The sequence below is a fragment of the Rhinoderma darwinii genome, chromosome 8, assembly GCF_050947455.1.
Source record: "Rhinoderma darwinii isolate aRhiDar2 chromosome 8, aRhiDar2.hap1, whole genome shotgun sequence".
NCBI classification, from domain to species: Eukaryota; Metazoa; Chordata; class Amphibia; order Anura; family Rhinodermatidae; genus Rhinoderma; species Rhinoderma darwinii.
The window spans coordinates 21,050,473-21,064,867 of record NC_134694.1 but is presented as its reverse complement, the minus strand read 5'-3'; the positions used below and the strand labels follow the sequence as shown (position 1 = coordinate 21,064,867).

General features: G+C 40.3%; 1 protein-coding gene across 4 annotated transcripts in view; it reads left to right on the top strand.

Annotated features, from left to right (window-relative positions):
- Positions 1–14,395, top strand: part of MVB12B (multivesicular body subunit 12B) — a 102,645-nt gene that overhangs the window by 48,072 nt on the left and 40,178 nt on the right. For all 4 annotated transcript variants that reach the window (XM_075835476.1, XM_075835477.1, XM_075835473.1 and 1 more), the window contains 4 exons: positions 1,656–1,763; positions 2,273–2,369; positions 4,953–5,082; positions 6,783–6,911. In XM_075835476.1, the coding sequence (XP_075691591.1) occupies positions 1,656–1,763; positions 2,273–2,369; positions 4,953–5,082; positions 6,783–6,911 (464 nt within the window). The remainder of the gene's footprint in view (positions 1–1,655; positions 1,764–2,272; positions 2,370–4,952; positions 5,083–6,782; positions 6,912–14,395) is intronic.

Below are 14,395 nucleotides of genomic sequence, written 5' to 3'. Positions count from 1 at the left end.
AAGCTGGGTATTCTAGTAGTGCACCATTGTAAAAACGGAGACCTGTTAGGTCATTTCAGCTAAAACTCCTGAACATGTCCATATTATCGCACCATACAGAAGCCTTATGCTTCGTGCTAAAGATGGGATGAGTTCCCTTACTATGGAGTAAGGAAATCCTTTCCCCGAAGCAAGCTTTGGCAAAGCCCTTCCTATCCCAACGAAGCAGGTTCCAAACCCTTCCTTGGCTCAACATCTATATGGCTCATGTATGGAGCCATAATGCAACTATGTTCACATAGCAGGCCGATTGTTTCAACTGGATTGTTGCCCTTTTATCTCATAAATATTCATTGATGGGGTTCCTGCTCAGGATTACATTGACTGCAGGATTTGGACTTACTCCTCCATTATTTACCAATCTCTACCCGGGCCAATTATTGTCATGGTTTACGCGTTTCTGAGCAATCGTAGCAATAGATGGCCAGTGTGACTGTATTAAAAGATCAACGATATTGCCAGGGAAACCTTCGTGTGAGGGTGAGAACCTCTGTGACCAGGTGACGGAAGAAACACACCTATGAAAACGAATATGGCAAACAAAGTTAGTTTCTCCTTATTCTATAAACTGAAGGCAGTATCTGGAGTGAAAACTTCACTACACGGACTACACACAGTGACTGCATTAATATTTGAAGATTTTTAGCTGGAGGTACTCTTTAAATAGTGAAGTGTATTTTACTTGCTGTTATTTGGCTCTCCCTTGCATTCCAACACTTTAGTTTCAAATGAACACCAACTAGGAATTTGCATCACAAACTACGCAGAGTGAAAAATAACAAGGTACCAGTCTGACCACTTAGGAGCCAGTAAGACAGGATACAAGTGTCTCCAACTTGCTTTCTAACGCATGTACAGTTAGGATTATAGAAATACTGTGTGTGGCTTAGTCATTATTTTAAAATTTCACTTGCCAAATTGAATATGAGTTTGCCGACACGTGGAAGGTCTCTTTGGTCAGTCGCTGACTTTCTCAGGGCTATATCATTTTTGTTCTATCTATGCCTGTGGATGCGGTCGAAAAACGAAACATTCGAAGTGAGCTTTCGTCCTAAAATGGTCCAGATTCATTTTATTTTTTATTTTTACTGTGCCCTTATTTTGACGGTTTTTTAAATTTGAAAACATTTGCTTTAACATAAATAAGGTTTAAATGTATTAAAGGGGTTTCATTAATGTTTAAAATTGGGTTGTGTGGGGCAGCATACAAAAAAGTTATTTGCCTACTTATTACCTCACCATTTCCCTTTCGCTGGTCTCCTTTGTCCCCAACCACTCCTTGTTCACAGTATTATGTGATCTTGTTCACAGCATATGACCGCGGCAGCCAGTCACTGCCCACTGCAATAAAGAGACGTATTGGTAAGAAAGTTGTCCAAAACTTGTTTCCCCCCCAAATACTCCCTTTTTAAGGCTCGATTGTTTGTGGTATGTTCTGGAAATAATTACCAATCAGGCTTATTTTTGCTCTGGGTATTTTTTTTTTTTTTTGCTGTGTTTTTTTGTTTTTTAATATCTTTCAGAAATTTTAATTTGTTCTTCTAGAAAACAACTAGAATCTGTACATGCGTAGCTAGGTCTGTACTTATTTTCCTACTTTTTGTGTCACATGACAGGTTTCTCATACAAATGATGGTCTAGATGCAGATCTTTGGAAAGATGGCTTATTTAAGTCCAAGGTGACAAGATATCTTTGCTTCACCAGAGTCTTCTCAAGAGAGAATGTAAGTTATAAAACGTACCAGTAACTTATTTTTTTCCCACCAATTTCCTTCCTATACATTTTTTATCTATAAAGGGGATATGGGAATGGGTCTCTAGTCACCAAACCAATACTTTTTAAACTATCAAAATACACACTTTCCATTCAGACCTCTAAACCCATCCTTAAAAAATTGTCCACCCATTTATCTCGACTTTTTTCTTCTTTCTTTTCTCTATATATTATCATCATCCCCTTTTTATGTTTTAATTCTAGTGAGTCCCATTAGGATATCCCCCTCACAGTAACATACAGCAGGAAACAAACATTAAATATATGTCCCCCACCCACTACAGGTACACTCGTATGAAGCGTCCTTGTTTATCTTACCATATTGCAACCCTTTTTTTATTTTTATTATCCCATCCCCAAACAAAAAAAAAAACAACGTATCCATCTCTCTCCAGTACCAGCAACTTAATTTCTTTTGATTACTTGTCATCTACTCATCTTGCTTTTGTTCTTCCACAGAGTCATTTAGGAAATGTCTTGGTGGACATGAAACTGATTGATATAAAAGACACATTACCTGTGGGGTTCATACCCATCCCGGAGACGGTTGATACACGTAAGTCTTAGCCAGTGTTGAATGTCTTTGAATTGATTTTAGTTATTTTTTTTTAAATTGTGGTTTCCATTGAAGGTCAACAGGGACCGAGGAAACTTCCGAACTTTCTACAGACTTATAGCTCTGAGTTAACTTGGATATTGTTGCTTTATTTTCATTACTGTCTTTAAAGATCAAAAAAACCCTTAAAGATTATGTGCAGATGTATAACTGCAATAAAATAGTAACTTACTAATGTGCTGTCTGTAGCTGGAATGCCTCTGTTAGCAAGTTTTTCATGCAGTCACATGACCATGTTCCTAATATTTTTCGCCTGTTTGTGTGACATTCTGTACTCTGAACACGTGGTAATCTCTCATTTCCCCCTCCCTGCAATACAGGGGTCTCACATTACATGCCTCTTATATTCACTGCTCCATTCCTCTAGAGGTATCGTGTTTCACATGTTGGGCAGCAGATCAGGGGTGAACACAAACCGCATATGGCCCCTGTGCAATAACAGTATAGGTGCCCCATTCACTTAAATATATCATAATATAGCACCCCCTTTAAGTCTCAATCCAATCCACAAGTATAAATGTGAGCTGTGACATGCATTAGCTCACTCCCTTACATGCAATCTAATCTACAGTAGAAATCTATTTTTAGTGTTATACTGGGCCTCCTTACCTACTGGGACCCTGTATGGTATGTCTGCCCCTGCAGTAGATAGTGCAGAGTCCAGCAGCAAGACTGGTCCTCAGTAGCAGACATAAGTAATTACAGCACCACCTTACACTTTGTAATATAGAGACATGCAGGCAACTGTTAATAAAGGGAATGTCTGAGAGGGGAGATGTATCATGCGAACTGTAGTTCTTTAAATAGTAATCCTACCCACAGAAAGCTCTAGCAAAATGAAAGTGTGCTGCACAGAGCTGTGTAACATAATGATCATATAAAAATAATAACTCCTGAGCTAAGGTGGCATCATCTGTTGACCATTCAGACACATATATAAGTACTTCTCTGTGTTTTTGTTAAGTTTGGAAAACTCCTTTAAGACATACCTTAAAGAGGACCTGTCACCTCTCTGGACATGTCTGTTTTAGTAAATGATTGTATTCCCCAGAAAATAATAATTTTTTAGTATCTTTTCTTTCAACCTTACTTTGTGCTGTTCCTCTGTTATTCCTCAGAGAAATGTATGAAAAAATTGACCACTTGGTGTTAACATTTTGGGGTGTGTCCCTACAGACTGACAATGTCCAATCAGTGCTGACAGAGTGAGAATGTGTAGGGACACGCCCCTTTGACAAGGAAATTGGTATTATCCAGTTGTCAATTTATTCATACATTTACAGGAGTAGCAGAGAAATGGCACAACGCAAATTTCCAAGAAAATATGTCCCCATAATTTTTATTTAATGGGGAATACAACAATTTACTAAAATAGACATGTCAGAAGAGGTGACAGGTCCTCTGTAAAGCGCATATCTGATAAAAATAAGAAAAATCACAACTCCTCCTGCAGTCTCACAGACACCGTAATAGAGAGAAGATACAGCTGAATCCCTATCCTCCCTATTTTCTATTTACAATTTTACACTAGATGGGTTTGAGGTAATTAAGAATTTTCAACAACATTTACAATGAGCCTGTAGGCAGAGAAAGAGGGCTATAGCTTGCTGGAAGTAGCCCTGTTCACACTGAGTTTTTTTGCAGCAAAAATCATCCGAAATTGACTCCCATTGATTTCAATGGGAGGTGGAGGCGTTTTTTACCGCAAGCCAAAAAAAAACGCTGGCGGGAAAAAGAAGCGACATGCCCTATCTTGAGGTGTTTTCCGCCTCAAAAACCCCATTGAAATCAATGGGAGACGCGTTTTTCGGCACAAGACGCTTGCGGTTGTTCCATCTTTCTGTTGACGAGATAGCTAAAAAAAAAAGCCACTTCAAAAAACCGGAGCTGATTTTTTTAGGCAGAATTTTCTGCCTGCAAAAAACTCTGTGTGAACAGGGCCTAAGGTACAGTTGTTAGTTTAGATACGTTCACAAAAAGTAGAATTCCTGCGAAACACACTAGCAGCAAAGTGGATGAAGAAATCTCATCTACATACGGCAGAAATTTTCTGTTGACGAGTTAGCTAAAAAAAAAAAAGCCTCAAAAATCGCGTGTGGTGCAAAACCACTTGAAAAAAAACAGCTGATTTTTTCAGGCAGAATTTTCTGCCTGCAAAAAACTCAATGTGAACAGGGTGATGACACTATCCCCAAATAAGAGATTTTACAAGGTTTCATGTATTCACATGTCCTACTGATTTGTAAAAAAATAACTTCTCATTATAAGTACTCTTTAACATTGCCTACCAGTCTATCATAATGTGATCATTAGGTTTTCTTGTGTTGGGCAATGTTTTCCATAGGACAATGAAGTTCTTCAAGTAGATAGAACAGTCCGGCCTGCATGCACTGGAGAAAACTGTTGTGGAAACTTTTTATTTAACTTTTTTGTTTGTTCTTAAAAATTGTTCTAAGAGCTCAACAAACCATCCGTGCAATGAAAAGTATGCAAAAATGGATGTATCTGGCTTTTTCCCTACAGAGGAAGTTGCCTTTCGAAAAAAGCGCCTGTGCATTAAGTTTATCCCAAGAGACTCCACGGAAGCCGCCATCTGTGACATTCGCATTCTGAGCCGCTCTAAACAGGCCCCACCTCAGTATACATTTATAGGGTGAGTGTGATCAGGTTTACAGACTTTAGTTATTGTACGACGCCATTGCTGCCTATTGCCTGGTGTAGGGTTACGATAAAGTCCAGTTGCCCACTTCCAGATGTCCCATGTTATTGAAGATATGTCACAATGAATGAGCAGCTCATGCTTGAAAATAGACATGTCTAAAATAAAGCGGAGAAAGAAGGAAGGGGTAAATTTACTCAGCCAGGGTTATAAGGATTCATATCCATATATAGATAGTGTTATGTTGCTATCATTGCTGCTAAAGTTGGTGGTACTAGTGTAATGGGGCAGTTACGTCTTCACATTTGCTGATTTTAGAAAGTGCCTACATATATTTGTCATTCATGATACCACCACATCCAGTCTGAGTGCTTAAGGTTTCACCCGTGACCGCCAATACGCCTTTTCATGGAGGTCCCTAATGTGCTTTATTCTGATGCATATGCCTTTTTGACGGTACTGCATCAGAATAATTCTGCGCTGCTGGGAGCAGAAAAGGCTCCCTGCTCTCACCTACCGGAGGTAGATGAGAGCTGGAAGCAGATCTGCTCGAGCAGGTGGGATCCATATCAACATCGATCCCTCCCCGTTTAACCCCTCAGAATCGTCAGACCATAGGGACCGCCGCATCTAAGTGGTTTTAGAGGGAGGAGGCTCACTCTCTCACCCAACCAGAAGTATTGCAGTGTATTATAATAGTGATCAAACGATCGCATAGTCAAGTCTCCTAGTGGGACTAAAAAAAAAAGTTAAAAAAGTTTAATCAAATTAATTAATAATAAATAATCCCAAGTAAAAAATAAATTAAAAACCTACTATTTCCCCTTACAAAATGCTTTATTATAAATAAAAAAATGGCACATATTTGGTATCGTCGCATCCTTAACGACGCAACTATAAAGTTATAACAATATTTAACCCGCACGGCGGCCGTAAAAAATAAAATAAAAACCAGTGTCAGAATTTCTGTTTTCTGTTCATCCTGCCTTAAAATTTTTTTTATAAAAAGTGATCAAAAAGTCGCATGTACTCCAAAGTGGTACCAATAAAAACTCTACAAAAATACAACTTGTCCCGTAAAAAACAAGACCTTACACAGCTATGTCGACGCAAAAATAAGTTATAGCTCTTTGACTGCAACGATGGAAAAACATAAAAAATTTGCTTGGTGATTAAGGCCTAAAATATACCGGTCACTAAGGGGTTGAGCACTTTTTTTCCTTTTTTTTTTTTTTTTTTTCTTTTTCCTGTTTTTGATTTTGCTTACATGCATCCATTCGGAGGCCTCATCGCTCACGTGTCATATTTCTGGCGTCATGGCTCCCATCGTTAAGCAGTGTTGCCAGGAATACGGAACGTGACTACTGATGCCTCCGAATGGCTGGAGAGTTCTAATTGCTGTAGACCTTCAGGCCTTGATCGTGAGAGGGTTAAATATATGCAGTTACAATTTTTAACTGTTTTATGTTTACTAAGATTTCTATTGTCTAAAATGTAATTTAAAATTTTGTTTAAAGACAAACATAAGTCGACTGTGACAAATATGCAACCACAGGCGAAAATCTGGAAAGGGGTAAATACTTTTACGCAGCACTGCAGCCTTAGGAAAGGAAAGTCAACATTTTTTGTAGATTAACTCTTAATTCACCTGAATTACATTTTATCTTAAATTTGTTTTTTAATCTATTGTCCAGGGAGTTGAACAGTATGGGCATCTGGTATCGAATGGGAAGAGTTCCCCGAGCTCCAGAGTCTCCCCAACCGTCAACGCCTTCGTCCCCATCGGCAGTGGTCACGTCTGCCTCTGCTCCAAACCTCCCAAGGTAGACGCCTCTGTTCTTCTTAGATGTCATGTGATCTTGATAGTGAGCCTAATGTAGTCCGTTTAATGACAAAGGTTATTTTAATGATATGGTAAAAAGTATTTTCTGCCATGTTTGATTTGTTGTTTTTTTTAAATATGAAAGGATGCAATCCCACGACAATTTGCATGGGGACATCCTTATGAGGTCCACGAGATCATGAGTTTATTGTACATGCACGAAATCAACCCATTTTTAAATAGAAGCAGGTCTGGCGTCTCTGACCACTTGCGATCAGCCTTGATCACCGGCAAATGCGATCCGACCATTCACGGCCGCTGCAAGAGAAATGTAGCATTTGAAATAAATGACCAACCATGTAAAGCATGGATGCGCCGGTCCCACCAGAGCAGCTTTACATTCGGGCTCATTGAAGAGAGTTCAAAGCATGGGAACCCCCCCTATGGCATCCATTTGATCTTATGTGTTCCCTGTTTGAATGTCACGATGGTTGAGCGTGCCCCCTGTCGCTCCATTCCAAGTATATTCTAATAGGCATACGCATAAGACAGCCCTGGCAACTTTTTTTCAGTCTCCATGGTGACGCCCCAGGGATTATGGCGCCGGTACCGACGAACACTATTACAAGGGGGCTCCCTCCCTAATACACTGCTGCGTTCATGTTTGGTCGCAGCACTAAAGGGGTTACTGCTGGGATCTGAGTTTTGCCTGATTCTGGCAGCAGCAGGGCTACGTATGTCAGCCCCGCTCCTCCACTGATCTCTCAGGTGCACTGGCCGTACCCGCCGTACCCGCAAGATCAACATGATAAAAATGTACATTACGGTGCGGCAACTGACAGCCGTCCATTACATTTTTGACACTTGTCGGAAACTGGGTAATGCATTTTGTATAAGCCCCCAGTTACAGGTTAACGTAAAGCAGAGATGAAATTTTAGACAACTGATCCCAAGTGGAAGACAATGTGGCTGCTACAGACCAGAGGGGGCCCGGCCCTAGTTATTCACATGCCCATTGCTGTTGGGTAGTAAGAATCTGTGCAGGACACCAATCTCCAGAGGAACTGCATTGTTAACAAATAAGGGGTAAATAAATTGGCCCATGGGTCACGGAAAGATCATGGAGGGGAAAACAAACTGACACTTCTGTCCGAGTTGGATGGGTGCCATAATAAAGGCCAGTTCTTATCTTTACACCACTGGTATAAGTTGGCTAGCTTTTTGGCCAAGCCTTTACCCACTATATAACCCCTATATCTCTTTCCACACCATGGGCCTTCAGTGTAAAAACTAGCAAACAAAAAGTTAAGATGCTACCCATAGCAACCATAAAGGCCAGTTCTCTTATGTTATAATAATGGGGTATGTATGCCAACCATTTTTAAGGGGGGGGGGGGGTGCATCTATAAAAGATGATTCTAGCTCCAACCCATCACCATCTCTGCATGGCGTAATCGTGTACAGCTAACATTTCTACAATTTAAACGTGTATAAAAAGACTCATTATTCATCATTGATCAGTTAACGCCAGCTCATAGCCTGGAAGTGAGACACTATTCTCTGCAGGATTAAATTGGCATCTTTTTCCTTCTCAAATAACCTGATTCATCTTGGACTTCATGTCTCTCCGCAGTTTATGGCTTTGCAGCGAAATTGAATCAGTTTTGTTTTACTCGGGAAATAAAACAAGCGTCAGAATAAAATGTATTGTAATCTGGTTGAGTTAAAACGTACCGTGTTCTCTGGAATAATTGAAAGTTCAATTAATGGCGTACGGTAAAACCTGTCTGTCTGTCTACAGATGTATGACATAGCTTGGCGTGTCTGTAATGAGCGGCCGGCTCCTTTGACAAGATGTTTATGTCTCTCCCAAAGTTCTCATGATTTTATGAGCTGCATGTGAGACAAATGCTCTATGCCACTTATCATGTTTGAACAGTGGGGAATATTTACTAGTGTGCGGCAGCCAAGACTTGTGGGTATATGAATTCAGAAATGGTGATCTATATTATAAGCTTTCCGGCAACGTAATAGCCCATTAGTAAAGATTTCAGGTATATAGGCTCAAAATTTAGCTTCTAGAACGGTGCTTCTTATATACGTATTGTGTGTCATGTAGCGCCCTCTTGTGGAGGAGTAGTTTTTTTGTTTTGTTTTTTTTAAGGAGAATTCCACCATAACTGAGTTTATTTAGCTTTTAAGGGCCGTAGTATTTTTATTTTATGCCTCCAGCAGCTACAGTAACAATTGGCAGCCCACAATTGCACCGCCTGGGGGTGCCGATGGCATGACAGGGGAGCTCCCTCTCAGATCGCTTTCATATGGTCACTATTGACCGTGACCTCTAAGGGGTTAACCCCTTCCAGCCGCAGCCCTTTTTGAGATTTTCATTTTAGTTTTTTCCTCCCCACATTCCAAAAGCCATAACGTCTTTATTTTGTGTCGCCAAATTCCGAGAGCCATAACTTTTTTTTATTTTTCCGTCGATTTAAGTGGTATGAGGGTTTATATTTTTCGGGATAAGCTGTAGTTTTTAATAATACAATTTTGGTGTACATGCGACGTTTTGATCACTTTTTTGTTTCATTTTTTATGGGAGATTAGGTGACCAAAAAATAGAGATTCTGGCGTGTACAATTTTTTTTATTTTTACGGCGTTCACCGTGCGGGTTAAATAATACAAGGTTTACTATTCTCTAGGGGGAAAATGGGAAAAGGGGGGTTTTTTTAATTTTTTTTTAAATTAAAAAAAGAACTTTAACTCATGTTTACTTTTTTTATTAGTCCCACTAGGGGACTTCAACCAGCGATCGTTAGATCGCTTGCACAATATACTACAATACTAATGTATTGCAGTATATCGCGATTCTGACAGGCATCTATTAAGCCCTGCCGGAGGCATGGCTTAATAGGTGCTCAAAGATGGCAGACCTGGGGGTCTTCATTCGGACCCCAGGCAGCCATAGCAACCATCGCCCCTACCCCACGATTGCGTTGCAGGGGGCGCGATGAGCTGTTATCGGGGGCCGCCCCTCTTTCTAACGATTTAAATGCTGCGGTCGCTATTGACCGCAGCATTTAACGAGTTAAACGAGCGGGATCGTGCTCGAGCACGAGGCCGCTAGTTACTCTGAAGTGTCGGCTGTAACAAACAGCCAAGCCGACACCGGCATCGTATGGAGTGTGTTCACTCCGTGAGCCCGTTCCATACTTCCCCTACCCGACTTTGGCGTATGGATACGTCAAGTGTCGGGAAAGGGTTAAACTGCGGTGTTATCGGAGTGACCTCCGATCCCGCACATTGTGACGGCAGAAGAGCCGTGTGTTACAGCTGCCGTCCAGCTACAATCCCAAAAGTACATTGGGCAGTACCCATCAGATCACAGTAATGGATATATCTGTTGCTGAGCTGGAAACAGCACCCGCCTGTGACCAATACATCAGTTAAGGGGTTAAAACAAACGAGATAGAAAGACCTTGTAATTTTTAGTTTATCAGTTTTAACCACTGCAATTTATTGTGTGAACGACTTAGAAATGGAAAAAATTCTTAATGTCCTATCATCAAGATATGTTAGCAGAGTGAGGATTGGCGGGAGTACCAATGGTCTGACTCCCGAAAATCAAACAACGAGGGTGCCCATGAAGATCAAAGGGATATACATAAATGGCCGACTTCATATCGCCCATTGAGTAATGGAGAGTGACCACTGCTCTTCCGTGAACAGGGACCAGGCCCTAAGGACAGGACAAGCTTTATTGGTTCCCGAGGCGGCAGTTTTAGAAGGTGCCCCTTCCCATGTTTTTTTTTTTTGTCACGCTGCAGCAAGTTACCAGAATCAAGTTAAAGATGGCTACATCTGTACTTCATCCCCACCCCATGGATCATGAGACAGAGAAACATATTTAAAAAAATTAACTTAAAACATATACGTTAGACCACAGTAAAAGCGCCGCTGAGGTTTGTACTGATCCCGCAACTTTAAAAGAACGCTCATAGTTGTAAATATGTTTTGCCAGTTTAAGCCAAGCTTCACACATTATTAAATGGGCAGACATCCATCCTCTCGCTATAAGAAGCCTTGCCAAAAATAATAGTCTTGTAACTAATTTCTTTTCATGTAAAGAATGAAATAACAATACAGCATATTGCCTAAACGGCAAACGAGAGTCAAACGGCACTTCCGTATACATTTTCAGCTGTATAAATGCCAAAACCTTTGACCAATATTCCCTAATTCTGGAACAAGTCCAAATCATATGCATGAAAACAGCATCCAGAGCGCCATACCTCATCCAACTAGAGGTTTGACGCAGCCCAATTATATACAGAAAAGAAAAAGGATAATAGTCTTATATATCCACATAAATTTAACCACTTTGTGATCAACACAAGGAGAGGACAACTTGACTGTAATATATTGTGCCATCTATCATCCGACTGAACCCCTAAATCGTGTTCCTAGAGTCAGAACTAAATTTGATAGTGACATGAGAATTAATTAATTTATACAATACCTGCATTTCACCCTTTTGCGAGTTTAAAAAAGGTCAAGTATAAAAAAAGTGAGAATTGTATATTCTAATCCACCGTAGAGCTTTGTAAAAAAAAAAATTGTGTCGACTAAAAAGAATTGGGCTGACAAGCTCTCAAAAGGAAGCATCGTGCTGAGACCTAAAGATGGTGCCCAGCAGAGGCCATGGTTACTTGTCGCACATAGGTTAACGTCTTATGGTTTGTCTTCAGCAATATGTTAGATTACAATACAATCAAGATGGTTTATCTACCATCATTGTAACCAACTGGTTTGTTTTTTTTCTACTATATCTATGAGGTTTACATTGATCAATCTCTGTGTTACTTATGGCCCAAGAGGTATATAGTGTTATATTTGGTCCTCTGATCTAGGGCTGGGCAATTAATCGAAATTTAGCGCAATTAATCGACGTCACCTTGCAAATTTAAGTTTTAACAATTATTTTTTTCCCAGGCTTAAACTGTATCTGCGTTTTCAGGACGCAGATACAGTTGAATCCAATGGTAGAGAAATGATGGAGGACAGTTATGGGGGGCATTATATTGTGTGGTTTCAGCTATAGGGGAATTATATAGTGTGGAGGCAGTTATAGGGGCATTATAATGTGTGGGGGCAGCTATGTTTGCATTCTACTTTGTGGAGAGCAGTTATGGGGGTATTATACTCTGTGGGGGTAGCTATGGGGTTGTTATACTCTGTGGGGGCAGCTATGGGGCATTATACCATGTGGGGAACACTATGGGGCACTAAACTGTGTGGGGGCAGTGTCAGCGGGTACAGTACACACCGTAGTATACAACAGGCTCAGAATAAATATTTATTCAATGGCATAGCATGCAAATAGGGGCGTGGTATGCAAAAGGGGTGTGGCCTAAACAATCGTTCATTTATCGTAATCGAGGTTACATGTTCAATTAATCAGGCTTTTGATTTAGGTCATAATTGCCCAGCCCTACTCTGATCTCTCTTTTGGTTATAGATCCTTTCAGTGTTAAAGTAGAAGATGGCATTTTCTACGCTTTAGGCCCCGTGCACATGGCCATATTTGGAATTTATATTGCACGATCCTGCTAAGGGCCTTTGCTGTACCTCCATGGGCCTCTGATTTTTACATTAGGCACAGAGACGTTGCAAGTATTGAATCTAGAAGAATGTATGATGCCTCACGAAGAAACAATACTGCGCCACATGAAGTGCAATATGCGTCCGTACTGTGGACCCCTACTGTACTCCATACATCTCAGTATGCTCCTACTCAAGGAATTACCTTGTGCAGACTTTCTTTTTGCCCATAATCCCTTTTTCACCTCCCAAAGGTCTTCTGAAAAAGCTTTATGTAATTATCCCTTTACAGTAGTCAATGTGTATTATCTGGCTATGGTTGTGATCGTGTCCATTAATATGGAGAAGAGTATAAAAAGATGAGGCAGACATGTGTCTGCTCATAAATTCTTCAACAGTAACATAAATCTATCGAATCTAGTGCAAAAAATAATTAAAATGCATCTCCTTCCACATAATAAAACTTCCATGATCCAAAGAATATTCTGTTTTTATACTCGGCACAGTTTGGAGTTACAATTTGTTCTCCAGAGCTGCTGTAATGGGAGATGGAAGTTGTTGAGTGACCGCAACAATAGTCAGCCATTCAAGCAGGTATGGGGCTGTTTTTCAGTCACCCAGTCACAGTTTGCTACTCCTCTCCTCTCTCAAAGGGATTTTACAATATTTTCAAAAGCCCCAGTATATCTTGCATATTGGTAAAAATAACAAATCGGCATACATAGCTTTCATATACCCGGCAGACTGTTTGTAGTCCCCGGCAGGTCTTTATTTACTAGGTTGCAGTGGGGACGGGCCATGCTTGACACCTGACTGTCGGTACAGCAATATTATTGCTGACGCCTACTAAACAGACTGATAGGGGACCAGGGAGCTGATGGCATGGCAGCAGCAGGAGATTTAAAAGGGGAGTATGTGACTATTTATTTTTTATTTTTTTATTATAGGAGTGTTCTATTTGGTGTCGGAAAAACATATGTAAATATGTAACTCACATCGCCTTACCCCTTTTTTCTTTATTTGTACCCTATGGCTCCTCCGGTACAACAAATTTTGCAAATTAAGCAATATATTTTTTTAATGCAATCTTTTTTTTCCTTTTTTGTTTTTGTGGAGGTATCTTCTAACGTCTTAACAATCTGTTCTTATGGGGGTGACACTAACAGCCTATGGTGTGAATTCCCCAGTGCACTGTAGGAACACTTCTAAATGTTCATGTTTGTATTAAGTTTATTGTAATTGTTTCAGTCTTCACCTAATATGATGGAGTTTATTCTAATTACAAATGTAGAGCTGTTCTTTGTGTCAGTTTAGTTCCTCTAAATGATGATTAATTGTAACGGCTGTAATTTGAATGGAGACATGTCCCAGTTTATTTCCTGGGGGGAACTAGTCTTTATACTGGTATTTGATTTGCCATATGCTCAGGCTCCATACGCGAAGAAGCGACGTTAGCTCAGAGTCTGGAAAGCGGCTTCTCATCCTGCAATCCAATCGCTTTTTCTTTATGATTAGGAACTTAGATGATATGTGGGTACATTTGATTCCTCTTTATTACAGACTATACAGTACAGTGATATTACTATGCTCTGTTTTTCTAATACAGATCTCTTAATCCTCTGCACATAGAGTTAAATTATTAAGAGTTGTCCACCTGCAGCTGCCACTAGAGGGAGCTTAGTTGCTTACTGCATACTGTTTTATTATTAAAGGGTAACTAAACGTTTGACAAACTTCTGACCTGTCATAGTGACACGTCAGAAGTTTTGATTGGTGGGGGTCCGAGCACTGAGACCCCCACCAATCGCTAAAATGAAGCAGCAAAAGTGCTCGTGTGAGCGCTCAGCCGCTTAGTCTCTGTTCGGCTTTTTCCGGAATCAGTGTAT